The sequence below is a fragment of the Rhinolophus hipposideros genome, assembly GCF_964194185.1.
Source record: "Rhinolophus hipposideros genome assembly, chromosome: 15".
Taxonomy (NCBI): domain Eukaryota; kingdom Metazoa; phylum Chordata; class Mammalia; order Chiroptera; family Rhinolophidae; genus Rhinolophus; species Rhinolophus hipposideros.
Window position 1 is genome coordinate 2,440,837 of NC_138061.1, and position 21,693 is coordinate 2,462,529.

Genomic DNA, 21,693 nt, shown 5'->3' on the forward strand with positions numbered 1-21,693 from the left:
ATTACCTGCTGGCGGACAATGGTCTGCCCCAAACAAGCCTTCCAAGAAAGTGGACAGAGCCTCAGCCTAGAGGTCTCCAGCCATATGCCCTCGCCACATGGCATGGTGGCCCTGGCAGGACACTCAATCCCTGGGCTGGGTGTCTTCATGTAAGAAGCGGAAAGCCGCCTGGAAGCTCGCTGCCAGAGGCCCTGACAGTTCTATCCAGGGACCAGGAAATCTCGGGAGCAGTCTGCAAGGAGCGTTCAGAAAGTAGGCCGACCCATCCGTCCACTGAGTCCGTGCTGCCCTGTGCAATTCTTAGCTTTTATTTGATGGGAATATCAGCATTTCTTCGATTCCTTGAAAAGTAGTTCACGGCTGTGTGCAAACTGATGGAAGCCACGACAGAGACAGAGATACCCACAGATCCAGGTGGTGGAAGATGAGAGTGTGAAGGCTGCGGACAGAAAGCGGAAGGGCCCAGCCAGAAGTGCTGGGAAAATTTCTGGAAGACCTAAGGTTTAACTTCTGACCAAATAATGCCACAGTGCTGCACCATTCCCGACTACTCCTCCTGGAAGTGGGGCCTCCATCTCTATTCCATGGTTCCTGAGGATAGGAAGGGGGCTGACGCCTCTGACCTCCGCCCCAGCCCTGAGCACCCCGCATGCCCACGGAGCACCCCACATGCCCACAGAACACCCCACATGACCAGGGAACACCCCACATGACCAGGGAACACCCCACATGCCCACAGAACACCCCACATGACCAGGGAACACCCCACATGCCCACAGAACACCCCACATGCCCACAGAACACCCCGCATGCCCACGGAGCACCCCACATGCCCACAGAGCACCCCACATGACCAGGGAACACCCCACATGACCAGGGAACACCCCACATGCCCACAGAACACCCCACATGACCAGGGAACACCCCACATGCCCACAGAACACGCCGCATGCCCACAGAACACCCCACATGCCCACAGAACACCCCGCATGCCCACGGAGCACCCCACATGCCCAAGGAGCACCCCACATGCCCACGGAGCACCCCGCATCCCCACGGAGCACCCCGCATGCCCCTGGCTGCTTGGGAACCACATATGAGACCCAGGCTATGAGCACGGCCAGCGGAAACAAGGGGCTTGCAGCACCACTGTCCTGAGAAAGGTGTCAGTCTCAAAATATTATTTTCAATAAAAGTTTTGTTTACCTAGAGAAGATTTAAACACACCAGGAAACTTTGAAGGAAATAAGTGGCCCAGTTCTTTTTAATAAAAGCAACACTCGGTTATACAATAACTCTTCTGAACAGACCTTGAACTGGATAAAATAAAGATCAGAAAGCTACGTATTTTTCCAGATGATTTTCAGAAAAGAAAAACCACTATTTGGGGGAGGCCACTTTTACGGTATGGGTAATAACTCAGAGGAAGAATAAACAACTTTGTTCCCTTACTTTTTACAAGTATGTAATTTTAGTGGAGGGAACATTAAAGAGGCAGAACATTCGAAATGTCTAGAATGCAGCTAGTCGTAATATGAGTGTGTGCATACACATGTACAACCTTATTACACACAAGGGCAGTGTCCCATCAGAATGAGGGACAGACGGAAAAGTCAGCTCTAAAGTTTCTCTTTTCCTATTGCTATGGACTAGGTCTGGAAAATGCTTTCCCTCTTAATGGCATCCTTCCAGAATTATTGATACTCCATTTGTAGCTTGTCTAAGCACCCTGGCAGAAAACTCTGGTTGGAATGTGAAAATTCTACACGTGCAAACCCCTCTCCCGGTGGCCCCCCCACCATCACTGGGTTGGAAGGGGGCCACTCCCTGGCAACAGCAGTTTCCTTAGAAGGAGAAGCCGTGTTCTCAGCCCAGTAATTTTCCAGCCCCACCCGACCGACACGGGTTCTGCAGGAAGACATTTACAGAGGGAGCATAATGTCTGTTTCACCAGCTAAAGGATTCCACTGCTGCTCATTAAGAAGTGTTTTCTAAACGCTTCACCTGTGCTGGCCAGGGAGGGTGGGGAGGCCAACTTTCTGGAAGAACGCACAGGAAAAGCAGCTTTACAAGTAATAATACAGATTCCGTCAGCAACAATCACAGCAAGAAAACAACAATCCCTCAGCACACAGCATCCTGCCACGGAATGCTGAAAACGAAAGCGTGTTTCAGTGCCCGGAGCTCTTCCACAGAACCATCTGTAAACCTGCAGGAGGACTGAAGTCCAGGTTGTACGCTCTCTTTCTGAAAAAACGTGTGTGCAGATCAGGTCTAGACAGAGGAGATGGAGAGTCGTGGAAACGCTTATAGACAGTGTTTCCCTGAGAACCTCAGTCTAAATGAACCTAGGGAGAGTGGGCCAAAAGCCCCAGAGCAAATCAACGACACGGAGAAGGGGAAACCAGGACTGAGGGCTTTGCAGACAGAAGACTGGAGCTCTTCCCTCAACTGCCGTGGGGCTGTAACTACGAGTGGGGCCGATCTGGAAGGAAATGGGGGTGTCCTACATGGAAAACCACTGAAGGACTCTCAAACGAGATAAACTGCATTTCTGGGAAAGACGTTCTCTCCCTCCTGTCCCCCATTAGCCCAAACCCAAAGTTCAAGAGCGACTCCGGAATGCGGGGTGTTTGGTGTGAACGCGCCTCCGTGTGGGTTCCGGTGTCCCTGCGGGGACATCTCCACGGACCCTGGAGGCATGGCCCATCCACTGTTTTAGGGTGGAGCCATTTCGACTCCAGACAGATGGCGACACATACCATTCAGTGGGCCTCCAAGAGTCAAAACTGCAAAAACAGTTAGCTGTGGCATGTTGGTCTCAAGGAAGACCAAAGTGCCAAGGAATTGTTCTTTCAGAGAACGAAGACCAGCCTGAAGTCACGATTATTCACCCCCGAGGGCAACACCAGGAAGCAGACGCCCAAAGCCGTTCTAAGAACACCTGCTCGCCCGTCCTCGGCCTCCATTCTCTCCCTGTTCTCGTCTCTGTCTTTATTTTTGTCTGGTTTCCTTTTGGTGCTTCTTCTTGACCAGCTCCCTTATTCAGCTGCTCCCCCAGATCTTTATTTTCCTCTTGCCCGTCCCCCCTTTTGCTTCCATGTGCCCTAGGCCTAAGAGCACGGACCAGTGCCCGGCGAGTTACCCCAGCCAGGCCGTGCCTCATCCTTCCTGTGTCAGACGCCAGGTCTCACTGGCTCCACCCCCAAACGATGTCCCAACTCGCCCAGTCCCATGCGGTTCTACTGCCAGTGGCCCAGGCTCCGCCCACACCATCCCTTGTGTTGACCATTTCAACAACCTCCACACAAGCTCACACTGGGGGGTCACACACACAACACCACACTACGCTGTCCACCCAGGCCTGTCTCCCGTGCCGGGCTTGGGCTCCACACACGTGGGGCTGTCACATTCATTTGTTCCTCATCCCCAGAGCATATACCCGGTCACACAGGCACTCACAGGTTTCGAGAATGAGCGAACAAGTGACTAACATAATCCTAAATTTATTCAATGTTTTCATCACAAAAAGACCCACTTCTGTCTGTCACTCGATACAGCAACTGGAAATAACAATTCTGGATGAATCTGACACAAGACAATGCTTCAGTTCAATTCAAAAATTAAACTCATTTAACCTTTAATTCAATTTAAATTCTGAACTGATCAGCGTGCAACAGCTAGCCTGTACATTAATATCAAGGAGCTGATCTCATTACTGATACAATTTAAAGGAAATAAATTTAACAAACCAAGTATATTTTGAGAGTTTAGAGCTTAAATGACATTAACACTTACAAAACAAAACAAAAAAAAATTGAAAATTATTCACTAGTCATGGATGGTTTAAATACCATCAAATATTAAAGCCATTTAACAATAAAATTCTGGAAATCAAAATCCCATGGCAAAATATGAGAAATATACGTCAACGGTCTTAGATAAAATAGTTGTATTTCCACCAAAGAGCAGGGGGACAAAGTTCTGGGGTGCAACCCTGGTGCATAGGGAGCAGTCCAGAGAAATGGCTAAGTTTCAGCTACCACGCTCCTCAAGCAGCGTCAGCTCTGGCCCCTATTAAAAGGGCACGTCCGTACCGGGCAAGCTCTCAGTACTGTCCTGGAAGCTTACAGTGGCATGCATACGTAAGCAGGCAAACACCTATTAGGAGGTAAGGCAGTTGTAGCCTTACTCCCCACACAGTAAGTTCTGACTCCGAATTTCCAAATTAGACATGAACTGGTGGACAAGCTACTTTAAAGACATTCCCACGCAGGCAGTCAGCACAAAAGCCACGCTCTGAATTACTAAGCCTCAGGCAGGCCTGTCTGGCAGGCTCCCCTCAACAGTTTCGAGGCCAAGGAAAGAGAAGGCAGCTCAGTGGCAGGCGCTGTTGGAGACTGGAAGTAAGGAGAGGGAGCAGCCACTCCTTCCCCCCAGTGTTCCTCCTGAGACCCGGAAGCAGCCTTTCGTCTCCCCACCTCCACGTCTTCATCCAGAAAGTGGCATCGGTACAAGTGCAGGGAGCTGCTCCAAGGATTAACCGCTGTGACGAGCACACAGCTCCTGCACAAGGCCTGGCCACCCCGAGCAGGCACGTTCTTGCAAAGTGCCCACTTACCTCACGTCCACCCGACTCCCGGCAACCCAGGTCTTCTGGAGAAAGACTCCAGAAGAAATGAAGACGGCCTCCAAGGTGCCACAACACTGTCATAAATTCTACACTGTTTTTCTCAGAGGAGTTTATTTAACCTAATTCCTCTCACAATTCGAACAATCCTGTTAACCAATTTTCCAGACCACAGCTAATTAGAAGCAGAAAGGAGAGTGGGGTGAGGACTGCTTGAGGCTGGCAGGAGAGACCATCTAGGAGGCGGGTGACATGGGATGAAGGCAGAGGACCACGGAGCCAGACCCGAAGGGAGGTAGCAGGAAGGACAGTGTCCGAGTCCAGGCCCATCCACCCCACAGCAGTGACAGCTCCAGGGGCCATGTCACAGAGCCAATTCCATCCAAACAGCTCCTGTAAGACCCAAGCCTATGGGACTCTGCAGACAGCCCGCGAGCCTGGGGAGCTTTCCCAGGGGGGAGCTGCTGCTAGGAGAGGAGCCCAAGGGTTTTAATGCAGAAATGATTTCCTTTCAGCTGTGAGTCAAGGTGCTGGTGCTGTGCCGTGGAGGAGCCTGGAGGGCCGCACATCACACAGGGCAAGCCCGAGGGAGGACAGGACTGGGCCACGCCACCTCCTGTTTATGGAGAAAAGGAGAGGGGCGCCCACCTGCGGCGGGATCAAGGGGACAGGAGAGCCGTTTCTTTGGGAAAGTTGCCACCCTTTCGAAACCGGATGAAGACAGAGGTGAAGTCCAATGCCTCCTAAAGAAACGCTGTCATTCAGGGCAGAGGACTTAGGGTTTTATGTACCAGGCCACAGAGGCCTTTCTGTGCGGGAAGTTATTTAGCCAGTTTACCGCTTTTACTCTCAAGCGCTCTTACGGTCCAAACGTTGGAAACTTTCGAAAACTACCCTTTACTCTGACAGTTTGGCTCCTATTTTGAACAGCTGTCACTCAAGTGTCCTTTTTTCCCTTCCAGGAGATCCTGGCCGACGCAGAATTAAATGAACCAGCTCACTGCTGACTCTCAGGCACAAGTACGCAAGTTTTGCCATTTCTGTCTCCGGGCAACACAGTAGTCACATTGAAGGGAGTAAAACTTCTATGTCGCTCTTTTTCTTAGATGGGTCCAGAATATAAACACTTGAAATCTGAGTGACATTTGCTTACATACTGTCCAGTGGACTGCTAACACCCTTCCACCGTGACCCAGGTAACTGGTGAGTCAGTGAGCTGGGCTTTCGAAAGAACTTAAACATCCAGAGAAGAGGACAAAAGCTAGTGAAGCCACGTACTACTAATATCTTCTAAGTTAGAAACTATACGGCCTTATAATAAAGCACGGCACCCCACCTTTTGGGCTTCCACGGGGGTACCCTGCGAGGGAGGCACAAACTGCCAATCAAGCTGAGATGGGGCTTTTCAGCGCCACCGTCTGCACAATGCAAGCAGCCCCACTTTATTAAGGGCTCGGAAGGCTCAGTGCAGAGGCCACAGCATCGCACCCCAAGGTGACGTGACAGCACATCACGTGGTTTTCCTTTATTTTACTAACAAGGTCCCAGGGCTGTGGGCTTAAGATGTTGCAGACAACTCTGCAGGCCCCACACACAGCCCCTGAGCCCCCCAGACCTGCCCACCACGGGAACACAGGAACCTTCACAAGAAACATCCTGGCCACCTGTGTCCCCTTCAGCCACCAACCTGAAAGACCAAGGCCACTGTCTAGCTTCTAAGGGGCACTGTGCTGCAAGTGCTAGAGGGACACAATCTGTGTTACTGATAGCCTGGGCCCTGAGATAGCTCCCAGTGCATGACTGGAAATTCACCCCTAATTCAGACACCGGGAGGTGAGGTCCTTCAACAGAGCAGCCTCGAGGATTCAGACTTAGGGAGCCGAGCGGAGGCAAGAACGAGGCATGCCAGGCTCACCATGGCATTCGAGCACTTATTTCAAAACAGACGATTTCTATAAAAGCCAGAGAGAGCTTGGTAAGTTTTCCTCACAGAGACATGCTGATTTGACTCAAGAGACCTCCTTAAGGAACACTCTGCAAAATAAAATAATTACATTTTTTAAGTGCATACAACACAAATCATTATTTTGAGCCGCTGAAGAAAAGCAATGAGACAACTAAACTTGCTGCAGGTAAAAACCCTGCGGAGCGTGTTTTGGATGTTATTTTGACGGGAAGAGTGCTTCTTCAAGTGTTTAGACTTAACACTTTCTTCTCTTCCTTGAAAGATCAATTATAATAAAATAAGTGCTGTAAGTATGTGTATTCCAATGGCCCAATGTGCCGGAAGGAATTCATTTATGAATTTCCCGGGAAGGTTTTTGAGACACGCGGACCCTCAGGAACTACCTGGAACCAGCAACCATCAGACTGGCCCACAGAGAGGTTCTGGCAGGAGGCAGGGCGCGCGGCAGGCACACGCCCCAGACAGCCTCCTGTTCCCCCGATGGCCCACTTACTTAAAATATATCAGGAGTGCCAGGAAAGAAGCAAATGCACGTGGAAACCATCAGTCACTATTGGGTCAAGCTGACAGGCTCAATAGACCTGATGTGACTTCACGAGTCCCCCCTCCTGTCAGGAGGACCTCAAGATACCTTCACTCTTTCCACGGGGCGACGACTTTGGACATTTGAAGGGCAAACCCGACAGTGCACCCAATGAGGCAGACGCCCCCCCCACCCCGCTCGCAGTCCTGGCACAGAGGTCCTGCCGTAACATTTCCTCGTGTCTCAGTGGGGCCAGTACACCTGGTTGGCAGAGGCCCTGTCCAGACACCCAAGGGCTCAGGTCCTGCTGCTACCACGACACCAGACCTGGCGGGGCACGAAGTCAGAAATGTCAGCTCTGTCCGTGAGTCACTATCGCTAGGATACCATATGTCCCTATAAACAACAGAACAGCCTGCACACAACGCGAGGCTTTTCAAAATATTAGGTTGGTGTGAAAGTAATTACGGTTTTTGCAATTAGCTTTAGCCTTTTAAACCGCAATTACTTTTGTACCGACCTAATACAAAAAGTTGTAGGATGGTTTAGTTTGGTTGGCACATGTACGCTTTTTCAGTATTGCATTCCTGTATTTTTCTAAGAAGGTTTACATGGAAAAAAATAAATGAAAAACAAAGATAAGTCTTTGATAAGTGAAACGAGAAGCATGTGCCTTCTCTCCAGTATCCCAAATCCAAAAACCCTACTGCTATTTTCATAACGTTAACTATGACCCAAGGTTGTCCAGTCCATTTTTTCGTGTAATCAAATACTAAACAAGTCCGAAAATAACATTAGAAAAATAAACATTCTACAACCCTTCTCATCAGATTTTAGACCCCGCAGGAACGATGATGAGGTCAGAGCTGTGCAGCCCCATGAGTGGAGTGGGGAGGGATCAGGCTCTTGGACGCAACCAACTACTCCGGAATACGGCAGTTGTTCATGGCAACAGGACATGATAAAACTGAGACTAGGGGACCACTTTCCAAACCGGTATCCTTCAGTCAAATATTTTGAGGGAAGGAAGGTGAGTAACGTCAGCTATACAAATGACAATTCAATGGTCACTGTATAAAGCCACATACTCAGGCAAACAGGCTAACGTGAGGGGCAGGAGGCACACTGCAGACAGACGTCGGTGGCCACCTTCCAACTTGTTTATCGAAGGAGGTGGCTTGGCTTCAGAGGAACTCAAGACCCAGGACTCCAGAGCACCTAGAGAAGGTAGGTGCACATAGGGACCCAGGCCCATGAGGGTGCTCGGCCCCAAATCCCCCATTCCCTCCACACCGTCCGTCAGCAGAACTAGAGGACACGGCTTTGGAGGGCACAGATGGCTGTCCCTGCACAAGCCACGCCAGTGTGGGGACGTTCCCCTCCAGGAGGCCGGGCAGCACCTAATTCTATGAAGCGAAAGGAGTTCTCACCAGAACCCTCTCGGTACAAAACACGCAGACTCAGATGGTGTCCAAAGTGAATGCATCCCGAGCTTGGCGGAAAAGTCATACTCATTCCACACGTTACTCTTTCAAAACAGAAAAGAGGGAACACGATTTTCTGTAGGCAGAGTAACCCGAATGCCAAAACCTGACAAAGATATTACAAATGAAGAAAATCATAGACTAACATGCCTCGTGAGCTTAAACAGATAAATCCTAAACAAAGTAGCAAATCTAAACCAGTCATGTGTAAAAAACAAGCAAACAAAAACATTATATCATGAATTAAGTGATATAGTCCAGCATTGCAAAAATTGATTTAAAAATCCTAAAATTGACTTTATATTTAACAAATAAAGAAGAAAAATATGATTAAGTTGACACATGGACAACATCCAACAGTTTGCGGAAGGATTCTCAGCCTGAGAAAGGACACCTATGACACCCAGCAAAGCTCATGTCACGCTGGTGAAACACTGGACCCAGGGATGGAGGGCCACCATCACACCTTTTATTCAGTACCACACTGGAGGCTCTAGGCAGTGCAGTAAGATGGAGAAACAAAAGGCAGAACGTTCAGAAAGGAAGAAACAAATTGCCTGTAGTCACAGACATTAGGATTTTCTATTCTCTGACTTTTAACTGTCCCTCCCCCAAATTAACCGTGTGTGTGTGTGTGTGTGTGTGTGTGTGTGTGTGTGTGTCTATCTCTCTATATATATATAGATACACACTCATGCATACCAAGGGTGCCAAAACAATGTATACACACTTTAAGATCGGAAAAAACTGTATTAAAATTGTAATACTCAATATACACCGATAACAAAAGATGAATACAAGTCACGTTTGACTTCTGCAATTACAAGACGTGCTCAAGTGGTCACCCTCAGTGCAATTTTAACACAGTTTTTTCCTTTCTTAAAATGTGTAGGTATTTTCTTTGGCATCCTCTTTGGTACACACACACACACACACACACACACACACACACACACACACACACACGACTGCGGGCTGACCCCCAACATCCATTTCCAAGTTCTTCCTTACACAGAAACCTAAATTTCAGCCAATACGTGGTGACTCAGCATGCCTGGCAGAGAGGTGTGGCCACGTGACTGAGTTGTAGCCAATGAGACAAAAGAGAGAACGATAGTGCTCCTTTTGGAGAGGCAGGTGGTGCTCCCTCCTTCCTTCCTCCTCTATCTGCTGCCTGGAGTGTGAGGTGGCAGCCTGGGCCCCAGAGGCTGGCCTGAAGAAGCAGGACCAGGACCACAGCTTGGAGATGCAGAGAGGAAAGCTGGAAGGCCGCCCAAGTCCCAGTGACCACCCTGTCACCAGAGCCCGCCTCTGAGCTGTCAGCCGCAGCTTCTCGAAGCCATTATGCGTCTCACGTCTGTAGCTGATGCCACTTAAGTCAGAAAGTGCACGAAGCAGAAAGTCAAGAAAGCCTCACCTTCATTCCAGTTTCACGTTTATAATGGGCATTTAACTCAGCATATCTTATGTTTTTTTCTTTTTACTTCTTCCTCCCCAAATTCACTTTAAGGAGTGTTTTTCACAGCAAAAGAAATCCAACACATAATTCCTATAACTTATTGAGCAACTGAACAAGCTAAAAGACAAAATGACGTTTTCCTTGACAAATTATTTGGTGCCTGTGATTTTCTGAACACTACAGCCAGACGGTTCTCACAGTTCGAGTGCCTTCGTGGTGTTCAAAGGCTCGCTTATTTTTTGTCTTAGGAAAGACTATTGATTGTAACATGCAGCTGTACAGGAAAATTCTCAACAGTGGAGGCGAAACTGGTATTTATTACGGCGCTTGTGCTCATTATGGCTGCCTCTGACAGGGCTCCATTAAAATCAATTTTTATGTTTCTTATGTATTTTCTTTATCTAATGTTCTTGGCATTGTGTTTATTAGCCCGTTAAGACAAACACTGAGCTCAGGCGCGGGTGGTGTTTTTCTTCTGTCAGAAATCACAAGAACTGTGATTTTAACACAACTCCTCCCAATCAATGAGTGGGGGAAATTAAATGTTCCATTCCAGAACAAAACATTCAGGAGTGCTTTAAATTTTTTATGCTTTTACAATCAGAGAAATACAGTGGAGAGCATTCATAAAAGTGAGCGGAACGTGTGTCCTGCTGGAAACGGCCGTACCCTGACGCCATGCTAACAGGGAACTTCATACCCTTTCCTCACCAGCGGTACCGGCTCTGAGGGCAGCTGAGAGGCCAGCGCACTCCTGATTAGGCAACTCCAAGGCTTTAGTAGAAAACCCCTGGCAGACTGAACACGGAGGGCTGGGCCTGACTTAAAAATCAAGATGAGGCAAGCCTCTCTGTGTCACCAAATTTCCAGAGAGATTCCCATCTCACCCGGGTTGACGACTTAGTGTTCAACGGTCGCAAACCACCAACTCCTCTGTAAATGTACACAGCAACCAAACGCCTGGGAGCCGCTAACTCAAGGGCACGGCCCTGTGGTTAACTGGAGGTGGACACTTCTCGGGCAACAAGCACAGATGCTGCAAAGGAAGGACCCCCACGGCGCCACTGTGCGTTCTTAGAGAGATTCTGATTTCTGTGATTGGCGGCGCGCGGCTACGTGTCAGCCCGTGATCAGTGGAAACTGGCAGCAGCCATATTCCTTCCTCCCATTGCTGTGAAGCACCCCCACGGGGGGTGCCACTCAGGACTCACTCAGTGTCTGGGGTCTTCTTGCCGAGCAGCCTGATCCCATGCAGGCCCTGCTCACAGCCAGAGAGCTCCATCTTGCCCAGAGGGCTGGCTACCATTTTGTACGTCATTTCACAGGTCTTCTCCATTCTCCCAAGTACCTGCAGAGACAATGTTTGGAACAAGTAAGAAACTGTATGTGAAAGAGCTGGGTCACTTTTAAAGCACAACAGATGACCAGGTATTTAAGACATAAAACATCTCCCAAAGATTTCCCCATTTGGGGAATGTGATCACGTACTGTGTCATTTTTCCAAAATAGTTACTTTGAGGACAGAAAATTACCCTAATGGCCTACAGCAGCCAACCAACAGCACACTGCTTTTACTTCCTGAAATTACTGTCTGCCTCTTCTCATGTGTCTGTAACCAATGCATGGAAAGGAAGAGCTCCTTTTAATTAGTACCTAAAACGAAGCAACCCTTGCTTTAATGAAACAATACAATTACGGACAAGTTTCTCCATAAAAACTGAAGACAAAACACAGTATTTTGAATAAAGTATATTTAACAGGAAAGCATGTGGGAAATGAATTACAGAAACAGGGTGAGAGTCAACCCAGCTCTTACCCACCCCACGGCACCTGTTAGGTGGGCATGCTGGAAAAAACTCTTACATTTTGGAAAGCATATATTTTACTTACATTCAAAGAAATGTACAGATGTATAAAAACTATCCTACCATGTTAATTTTGATAGATATTAATGTTGGTCAACATAGCAATGGAGCAAAGGCTTAAAAGAAAGATGTGCTAAGAGCAATGAGACGCCAGTAATGGGCTGGAGAAGGGGAGGGAATTGATATTTTATCACAATCACTTTGACTCGGGGAGGCAAGAGGACAGTGATTGAAGAGGGGTTGTGGAAGGATTACGTGGACCTCACATGCCTTCGCGCTCCTTCTCCGGCTTCTGCAAACAACCCAGAGGCAGTGTCTGCCTCTGTGGCCTCATACGTCACTGTTTCCCAGAGTTCCACCTCCACCAACACCAGCTAAACTGACACAGCTGAAGACTCCCCACCACGACCTCCGGTGAGCTCCTGACCACAGCTGGACTGCTGGCTCCCTTTCCCTCTCTCTCGTTCTTTGTCCTAGAGGCATCTTCAATGACCTTGTCCAAAACTGTCACCCTGCGTAAATTCCCTCCATAGGCAGCATTTGAGTGAAGACACTACAGTCCGTCCCTGCCCCCACCCACACCAGGTTGAACCCCAGGAACCCTCCTTGCCTCTCACTAGCCTCACCTGCCCGCCTCACAGCCCTGGATCTCATCATCTGCAGCTCATTTCCATGCTGTCCTCCTGGAGACCCCCATCAACTCTCGCCTACATGTGGAAGGACTTCTCCGGGGCCTCCTCACACCTGGGGTCTCTCACCCCCACCCCCACCCGGAACAACAAGTCACCTGCTAACTACACGAGGGGCTATGGCAGTCAACAAGCTGCAGCCCACGGGCCAAACCGCGCCTGCCACCTGCTTCTGTAAAGTTTTATTAGGACCAGCCATGCCCCTTATTTGCACACTGGCTGTGGCTGCCTCCACGCTCCAGTGGCAGAGCTGACTGGCTGTGACAGGGACAGCGTGGCCCTGAAACACTTCCCATGTGGCGTCTACAGAACTGGTCTGCTGAGGCTTCAAGGCCCTCGCACTGGCGCCCTTGCTCCCTCGTCCCCCACCCAGTCCCCCACCCCAGTCCCTGGGCACCCCCTATGCAGCACGGTTGGGTCCCTCGGCCTTGACACTGCTGTCCACGGCTGGGCTATTCTGTCCCTGCACATGGAGCCAGGCGTCTGCCTGGCCGTGAAGCCTCAAGCCCCCCAGCACTCCAGGTGCCCTTTCCCTCCTGCTCCTAGTACCACAGATTCCCAGAGGCCACAGGAGACAGGGAAGTTTACAAGAGGCCAGGCAGCGTTCCCCAAACCCCACAGTGTGTGAACAGGACCCCACGAGCCCCCCCTAAGCCCCCAGACCCCAGAGCCGCCCTGCTCAACACCCCCTTTTTGTGCACACTGACAAGCCTCTGAGCCAGCTCTCTTTCCAGTTCCAGTGAGTGGACACGGATTTCGCTGGAAAACCTCCTCCGATGTCATCAGACACTCTCTGACACATCCACAAGCCCCAAACGTGCCACCCCAGACGCCCGCAGCCTGAGGGATAGAAGCCAAGTTTCTGAGAGGATGTCCCCACCCCTCCACTTCATGGGAGCAAGGATTCGACCCACGCCTGTCACTCTGAGAAAGTCGTCTAACGTCCCTGAGCTAGAGCTTCTCCCTATGGGATAAATGACACCTGAGTCACAGGCTGAGCACGGGACCAGTGGGAACGTGTATATAGACCTGGCACCCTGGAAGGACTTGGGGTTAGTTATGCCCGCCACAGATGACCCTGGCCTTTGATCTTGTCCTGGGCTCTGCTCTCCTCCCAAAATCTTATCCAACAGCGTCAAAGTCTGATCATTCTTCAAAAGCAAATGGCTACCCCTTCTCCCAGCCCCCTGGGGCCTGCCCTCATTTCCTGGAGCCAGAATCAAGTGCTGCCCCTACCCTCTCACATCTGGGGACACGTCCCTGCCCCTGAGCTGCTGGTAAGCGCTGGGAAGGGGAGTCTGCAACCACGAGTCAGGGCCCCACTGAAAGGAGATGCATTACACGCGTGTGTCCACCATCCAGGCCAAGAGTCCCGTACTGCATTTTCCAAAGTGTGTTTCTGGAAGACTGCTTGGAGAAAGGATTGTGGGGTACACGAAGCAGTCAGGACATGCCGTGCCTCCGGGAACACTCGCCCTGCACGTTAGCATGCTGAAGCTGCAAGAGGTCGCAGAGCCAAACCCGCTTATGTTTGGACAGCTGTGCACACATGTTCCCCCGATCCGTGCCTCCCACCTGGGCCCTGCTCAGAAGCACTGGCCCCCATCAAGCTGTTTCTGGGCCGATCGGGGCTCAGAAGTCAGACCTGGACCGTGACAAGCCATAGTCCCTTCACAGGCAGGGCTCCTTAATTGCAAGCCTCAGAAGCTGATAACGGCTAACTGAAGCACAAAAGCCATTTACTGGAAGGTTGTTCCATAACTCAGAACTTCTGGGAAGGCTGGAGAAGCAGGCTCAGAAAACTGTAGGAGCCAAGGCTGGCCACAGTCCAACCACAGCCAGAACCGAGCCTCAGGAAACATCTGTGGGGACAGCCGGTGACTGCAGGCATGCAGCTGGCGCTGTTGCCACCGTTGCCCCTGGAAACAGGACGTTATGGCCACCGTCAATTCCCTGCTGCCCGGCCTTCCTGTCTTGCCTCTGAGTCAAGGCCCAGGCAGGAGCCCAGAGCTGGCTCGGGGGCCGAGTGGCAGGGGCAAGGCCAGCTGCTAGGAGAGAAGGGCTTTGCCCACATCAGCCCCACAGGAAGAAAAGGACCCAGCAGTGCTGCAGAAGGCTCAGACAGTACATGTCCACTCCCCTTCCCAGGCTTGTTTCTCATCAGTCAAGTAGGAATCATGGAAAACACGGAAAGCCGTGAACAGGCCAGGTGGGCAGGCACTCCTGCCGGAAAGGGACCTGTGTCCTTCAAAGCACACAGCCAACCCTCACCCCTACTGCAAGAAGAGCCAGGAGCCACACTGAGTGTGCAGAGCAGGGCCCGGGAGCAGGCCAGGGGGACGGCGATGAGGGTGACAGGACGCAGGGTCCCAAGGGTCCACCTGTCCGAGTTCTCCCAGGTAGGAGGGAGGAGTGGGTGTCTGCAGAGCTTGGGGAGAAAATCCTTGCTGTAAGCGTCGTCCTGGCGGCTGGGCTCTGACAACAGGCAGAGGCCGGTGGCCTGCCGTGCAGTTGGGGAAGGGCTGCCAGCCCAGCCCGGTGTGGCCTGAGCTGGAATGGCTGTGTCTAAACCAAGTAACGCCCAGCACGCCAGCACCTGCAGTTCTGAACTAGACCCTAGGACTCTGAAGCTCGGCCTGCGCACCGCTAAACCCACTGTGCTTCCCCATGACCAGAACCAGTGTGCGCCGCAGGCCCAGCAACGTGGCACTGCCCTTGGTCCGTCCGGTGTACACTCACGCCAGAGCACGGGCTGCCCCATTACACTGAGGACCAGCTCCGCGGAACTGCGTGGCCGCCAGAAGCCCCAGGACACCGAGTCAACCAGAAGCGAGGGAAACGGGGCAGTCAGGCCATAAGTGGAACGACTGGTGGGCTCCAAATCGGAGCTCCAGACGAGCGGCATGTGTCACTTCAGGCTGTGTCCCAACAGCTGGCCACTTCGTTAGGTGACGTGCGAGGGAGTGAGCCCCTTAGACTTCCTTACTGGTTACACAGAAGCAAAATCAGACCCACTTCCGCTTCCCCGAGCGTGAGTGTTGGCGGGAAGCACGTCTCCTGCGACGGAGGCCTGGTCCCCACAGCTGGCTCCTGCTGGATGCTGCCTGGCTGGGCTGGACTGCCACCAGCGCCTCTGGGCTTCGGAGCCCATTAACAGAACTGTCGCTAGTCAAAGACAATGCACCATAACCCACCAACTGCTACTTTGCCAAAAGAGAAAAGCGGTAATGTCAACATCATTTTCTACCATCCCTGCCAGAAATGGGGCTCGAGACGGCACAGGGAGCTGTGTGACGCGCCTTCCCACAGACAACAGGGCGTGTGGCACGGTGTCCTTCCAGAGGCGAAGGCACAATTAGAGGAGCGCTGAATCCTGACACATACTGGCTAATGTGTCCCCTGGACTGGAGCATGGGGCTCTTTGGCCGGGCAGGCAGCGTGCTGACAGGAAGCCCGGGCTGACACAGCAGGTGTGTCACTGTCCACAGAGCTGGCAGGCTGGCAGCCTAGACGGGGGGTTGCAGACACTAAGAGGGGACCCGCAGAGGCTAGGAGCCGGGGGGCAAGAAGAGACGGCCCAACAGCAGACGGATGCTGGGGGGAAGCACTGCCGGGTAACAGAGCCAAGCACGCCCGGCTGGTCACGCACGCGGTGGCACAAAGAAGTCGAAAGAATTCTGGGTGATGCTGTGCAATGGCCCCTGTCCCGACCCCCACACCACGGTGCTCCCGTGCTCCAGAGACCAACCATCACTGGGCTCCAATGAAACCCCACAGGATCTTCACCCACCAACACCAACCCAGAAGCCGAGTCTGACCCCAAGAATGGGGTCCGCCACGAAGGGGACAAGGCCCAGGAGAGACACTGGCCGCACTGACTCACTGGTGACACCGCACTATTCACAGCCCCGCCCTGGCACCAAGTTCAGCCCCAAGCAGGCTCCCCATGGCTCTGGGGAACTCACAGGAGGCCACTGCCGGTCGGGAGGGCGGCTGCCATGGGGAGCAGGGCACACTCTGGGGGAGAGGCGAGCAGCCAAGAATTTTTGGAGACAATGACATCTACACAGAGACCTGAGTGGTAACAAGAGCTGGCAGGTGAGAAGATGCTTGTGGAAAAGCAGGTTGAGGCAAACATGGCATGAAGTGGGGACCTGGGAGGCACGTGAAGAGGTCTGGGACGCCCTAGAGAGAAGTATGGGGGAACCCCGGCCCAGGGACAGCTGCACAGACAGTTAGGCCAGTGTTGAGTCTGGCTTTGTCCCCGAGGTTCTCCAGGCTTCTAACAAGGGAGAAGCCGCCAGGTTCGCCTCTGCAGAGGCTCCCAGTGGCAGCTGTGTCACAGACGGGTAGGAGTAGAGGCTGGGAGTTGGTGAGGAGCCCGTGGAAATCACCCACCGAGGAAGGACGGTGGGATGAACCCGCACAGAAGCAGAGGGACCCTACGTAACACGGATCTGTCATAACGGGCGTGTAACAAACGCTGTGCATTGGCCACTGGGCTAAGGTGTTGGAAATTGGAACAAGACAATCATGGTCTCCTGGGGGGTGAAAAACCACCGTCTAGAAGCAACTCATGCTGTACTGTCTTGGCAACTTTTCTGAGTCCAAAACCATGCCACAATAAAAGTTTATGGATCAAGAAGCTGTGGTACGTTCATACAATGGAGTATTACGCAGCCATAAAGAAGAATGAAATCTTACCATTTGCAATGATGTGGATGGACCTAGAGAACATTATGTTAGGTGAAATAAGTCAGACGGAGAAAGATGAATACCATATGATCTCACTTATATGTGGAATCTAAAGATAAGAATAAATTAACAAACTAATCCGAGACATAGAGGAAAAACTGAGGGGTGCTAGATTGGGCGGGGGTGAGGGAGAAGGTGAGGGGATTAGAAAGCACAATCGGTAACCACAAAATTGCCAGGGGGATACGAAAGTCAGTTTGGGGAATGTAATCAATAATGTTATAAAGATTTTGTAGGGTATCCGATGGGCACTTGTCTTATTAGGGAGACCACCTCAGGGAAGATGTAGATGCCTGATCACTGCACTGTACACCTGAAGCTGAAGCTGAGCAATAATGAATGCCAACTATAATTGAATATATACATATATAGTTACAAGAAGTGGAGTACAGTACAAGGAATAGAGACAGTGCAAATATAACAGCTGTGTGCGATGTCAGAGGGGTCGTAGATTACACCCCCTTTGTGAGGGGTGTAAATGTCTAACTAGTACATTGTTTTGTACACCTGAAACTAATAACAAAAAAGTTTATTATAAAATATCAATACAGAGTAGGACGATTTCTTCTCTTACCTGCATTTTCTGAGTTTCTGCAAGTAAAGCTCCTTTTGTGACAAGAAAAAATTATTCACGTCCAATGTGACATCAGGTACAAATGATGATAGTTCCACGCGTGTCGTTTCGTAATCCCATATGTATACACTAAAGGACGGTTAACACTTTTCTGATTTAAATAAAAATTCTACGGTATGAAAATTTCTTGTATTAAAAAAAGGTTGGATAAAAAGAAGACGCATGAAAGCAAATCAGATCCCATCCCCCTCTTTCCATCACAAATCCTACAGGTGACCTACTCAGCTCCCAAGCACAACAGTGCTCCCCTCCTTCCTTCTTGACCTCATCTCTGGGCGGGACCCCGACCACTCCACTTTTCTGGTCCTAAAACACACAAGGTCACTGCTGCTTCAGGGCCCTCGCATCTGCTGCTCACACTCCCTGCATCTCCTGTCCCTCCAATCTGGGACAGTGGCCTCTGTCACTTAAGTGACAACCCTGCTCAAACATCCCCTTCTCAGAGAAACCGTCCCACGATAGTCCACTCCTGCACCCATTTATTACACTTTTGTCACATGAAATTACATTAGATGTATTTTGTATATTAGCTGTGTGCTGTCTTCCCTAGAATGTGAACTCCAATTCAGGCAGCGAATGTCACGTGACAACTCTGGCCAATGAGTAAATAGAGTCTGCTGAGACTTCTTGCCCTGATTAAAAAAAACAAAAAAACAAAAAAACAAACTATGTGGCTGGCACCATCTTCTCCCCTTTGTTCCCTCCTTCAAATGACACGGCAGGTGCAATGCCTGGGGCTGTGGCAACCATCTGGGGAACACAAGGGAAAGGCCAGGACACTGGGGCACCCCGGCCCGATTCTGAGCCTCTACTGCCCAGCGCTGTCGTCTGTGACGTCTACTTGTGTGAGCACAAGGAAGCCCTGTCTGTTTGCAGCAGGCATTCTGGGGAAGCCCTTCCTTCATCCTGGAGTGGTCCTCACCCATCTACTGCCACATGCCACACTTAGAAGGGTGCCCGGGACACGGCTGCTGCTCAGTGAGCACTTGTGAGTCAGCGAGCTCAGCACCCAAGCCGTTCACTCACACTGGAAGTAAGAACTCAAAAGGAACGCCGCGGGATTAACAAGAGCCCATCGCTGGGGGTTCTGATGGACTGAGGAGTCCAGCAAGGCTTCCTGGAGGAGGAGCCAACACAGCAGGGTGAGTAGGCGTTTTCTGGGGGAGAGGTGAAGGAGAGAAAGACTGTGGCAGGCAGGTCTGCACGTGCCAAGACTCTGGTGCCAGAGGGAACACAGGGTTTGGGGAACCTAATGAAGCAGCCTGGGGCAGAGGCCTGGAGTGGTAAGAACGAGTGTGGGGGAGGGCAGTGGAGGGCGGATGGTAACACCAATGTGCCCTAGAACGTCCCCCGTCCTGGGCAGAGGCACGCTGTGCTGTTTCTCGGGTTCCTCCACGAGGAGGACCAGGGCTATGTGTGCACAGGCTCTCTCACTGAGTAACAGAACCTGCTCCAGCTAACAGTGTGCTATGCTGCTTTCCAGGCCAGAAAAAGGAGAGACCAAGTTTTAATCCAACCTTTAATCTATTACTCCTGAGCACAGTTTACAGTTACATAAATGGGGGCTCCCTGACACGGGCGCTTCTGGCCTTTCTGCATGAAGCAGCCCATTCCAATCTCAGGGAGTGACCTGGAGCATTGGCCCATGGGGTTGAGTCAGAGGGCAGGCAAAGGAGAAAGGTGCCAGCTCCGAAATCGCCATATCCCGGAAACCCCACCCCTGAGGAGCTGTAGGTCACACTAGAGAAGCCCCGCAGGCTCCCACCCCTTCCTTGAACATGGGCCTCTCACACCGTGTGAAGCTTCCAGTTCTTCAGAGTACCACCTCCTCAGGTGGACCTGGGCCGACAGTCATGGCTGCTTAACTGGCTTTCACGGGGACACCGCAAGCCGCCAGCATTTGTTTGGGGCAGCCAAGGACAGAAGAGCTGCTTCCCACGCCCTCCCCACTCTCACGAGGCACAGACCTTGCCATCCGCAGCCTGGCAGCAACACAAAGCCGACCGGCATAGCGTATGGCATCCACCTAACGCCACAAGAGTGGCTGACATTAATTGGTGGGAGAAAAAAATGGATTTTTCATGCCTATTTGGAGACCTCTGTAAAAATGAAGTGGATTTCGTTTCATCTCCCTTTTAACATGAATGGCGTTTAATGTTCTGAATTAAGCAGTTGGCGCCAGAGGCTGCGTTCCCACTGTATGAAAAGCAAGAAACCCGACACAGAACTGTCTTCTTTCTCCTTCCCTTGTACGTCTCCAGGCTGGCTGCGCCCATCCAAAATGCCCCTCCAGGGCCATCTCAGCAGTTGTGTCCTTTTCCTTTTAACCATTTCCAGTATCGGTACCGGCTGCAGAAATGCCAGAAAGAGGCTGGGAGGAAGACATCGCCTGCCTTCCTATAAGCAACAAGGCACCCAGACGTCTGCCTTGTTATCCGCCCGAAGTCAGCAAGCACGCGACTTGCACACTGAGCTGCAGGCCTTCCCGGGGAGTCCCCGTGACGGCTTTGGTGGTTCCCCTCAGCTGCGTGTGAAGGGGGAGCTCAGCTGGCATAGGAGGACCCACCTGGGGAAGGGAGCAGCCCTGTCTGGCTGCCTCACGACACCCACAAAGCCGTTATGAAATAAACACCAGCTCTGCAACCTCCCTGCTCAACAGAGGATAAGCAGCAGCACCGGGAAACGCCTCCTATTCTCAGGCTCTGCCCACCTTACGATCAGGTGGGGCAGACTCCTAGAAGAGAGAAAAGACTGCATACTACCACTGAGGATAAACCTGCCTATGGGAGGGTGCAGGACAATGTGACCCCAACAAGTATAAAAGCCCAGAAGGAAAACGCTGGGAGCAGCAGGTCAGCGGCTGGGACCCGCTCACGGCTTTGCTGGGCCGGCGTCTCCTGGGTCGAGTTTGCTCGGTCCCTTTCAACAAGAGGCGTTCAGCACCAGGGCTTGCTTTACTGTCCTGTAACAAGCGAAATGCATTCAAGTACATGGCGTGCTCGCCAGACGAAATGCTGGCACTGCCATCTGGTCTGTCAAACTTAGACTGGATCCAGAGGTTGTGCAAAAATGTCACTCCTTGTCCACACACCCACCTGCACACAGGTGTTCACAGCAGCTTTACTGATGTTGCCCCAAACTTGGAAGCGACCAGAAGCCCTTCAGCAGGTGATGGATAACTAAACTGTGTCCATCCAGACAGGGGGATACTGTTCACCACTAAAAAGAAAGGAGCCACCAGGCCATGAGGACGCGCAGAAACCTTAACTGTACGTGACTAAGTGACAGAAGCCCATCTGAAAGTCTGAATACCGTAGATTCCAACTACACGACATTCTGGAAAAGGCAAAACTATGGGGACAGTAAAAGATCCGTGGTGGCCAGGGACCAGGAGTGGGGAAGGGGCGTGGGGGGATGAACAGGGAAGCATGGAGGACACTTAGGGCAGTGAAAGGATTCAGTGACCCTACAGTGGTGGGTACAGGGCACTATACATTTATCAAAACCCATGGAATGTACAACACCGAGAGTGAGCCCTACGTAAGCTGCGGACAAATGTGCTGTCTGGTGCAGCATGTTGCTAGAGGAGGACGCAGGGGTATCTGGGAACTCTGTACCTTCTGCGAACTTAAAATTGCTAAAAACAAAGATTACTAATTAAAAAAGGAATCTTTTTTTTGTTGTTGTT

At 51.3% G+C, this 21,693-nt stretch overlaps 1 protein-coding gene across 4 annotated transcripts in view; it reads right to left on the reverse strand.

The window, feature by feature from the left end:
• MGMT (O-6-methylguanine-DNA methyltransferase) overlaps positions 1-21,693 on the reverse strand; it is a 244,603-nt gene that overhangs the window by 182,937 nt on the left and 39,973 nt on the right. For all 4 annotated transcript variants that reach the window (XM_081074334.1, XM_081074333.1, XM_081074336.1 and 1 more), the window contains one exon: positions 11,274-11,410. In XM_081074334.1, coding sequence (XP_080930460.1) covers positions 11,274-11,398 — 125 coding nt within the window. In that variant the 5' untranslated portion in view covers positions 11,399-11,410. The remainder of the gene's footprint in view (positions 1-11,273; positions 11,411-21,693) is intronic.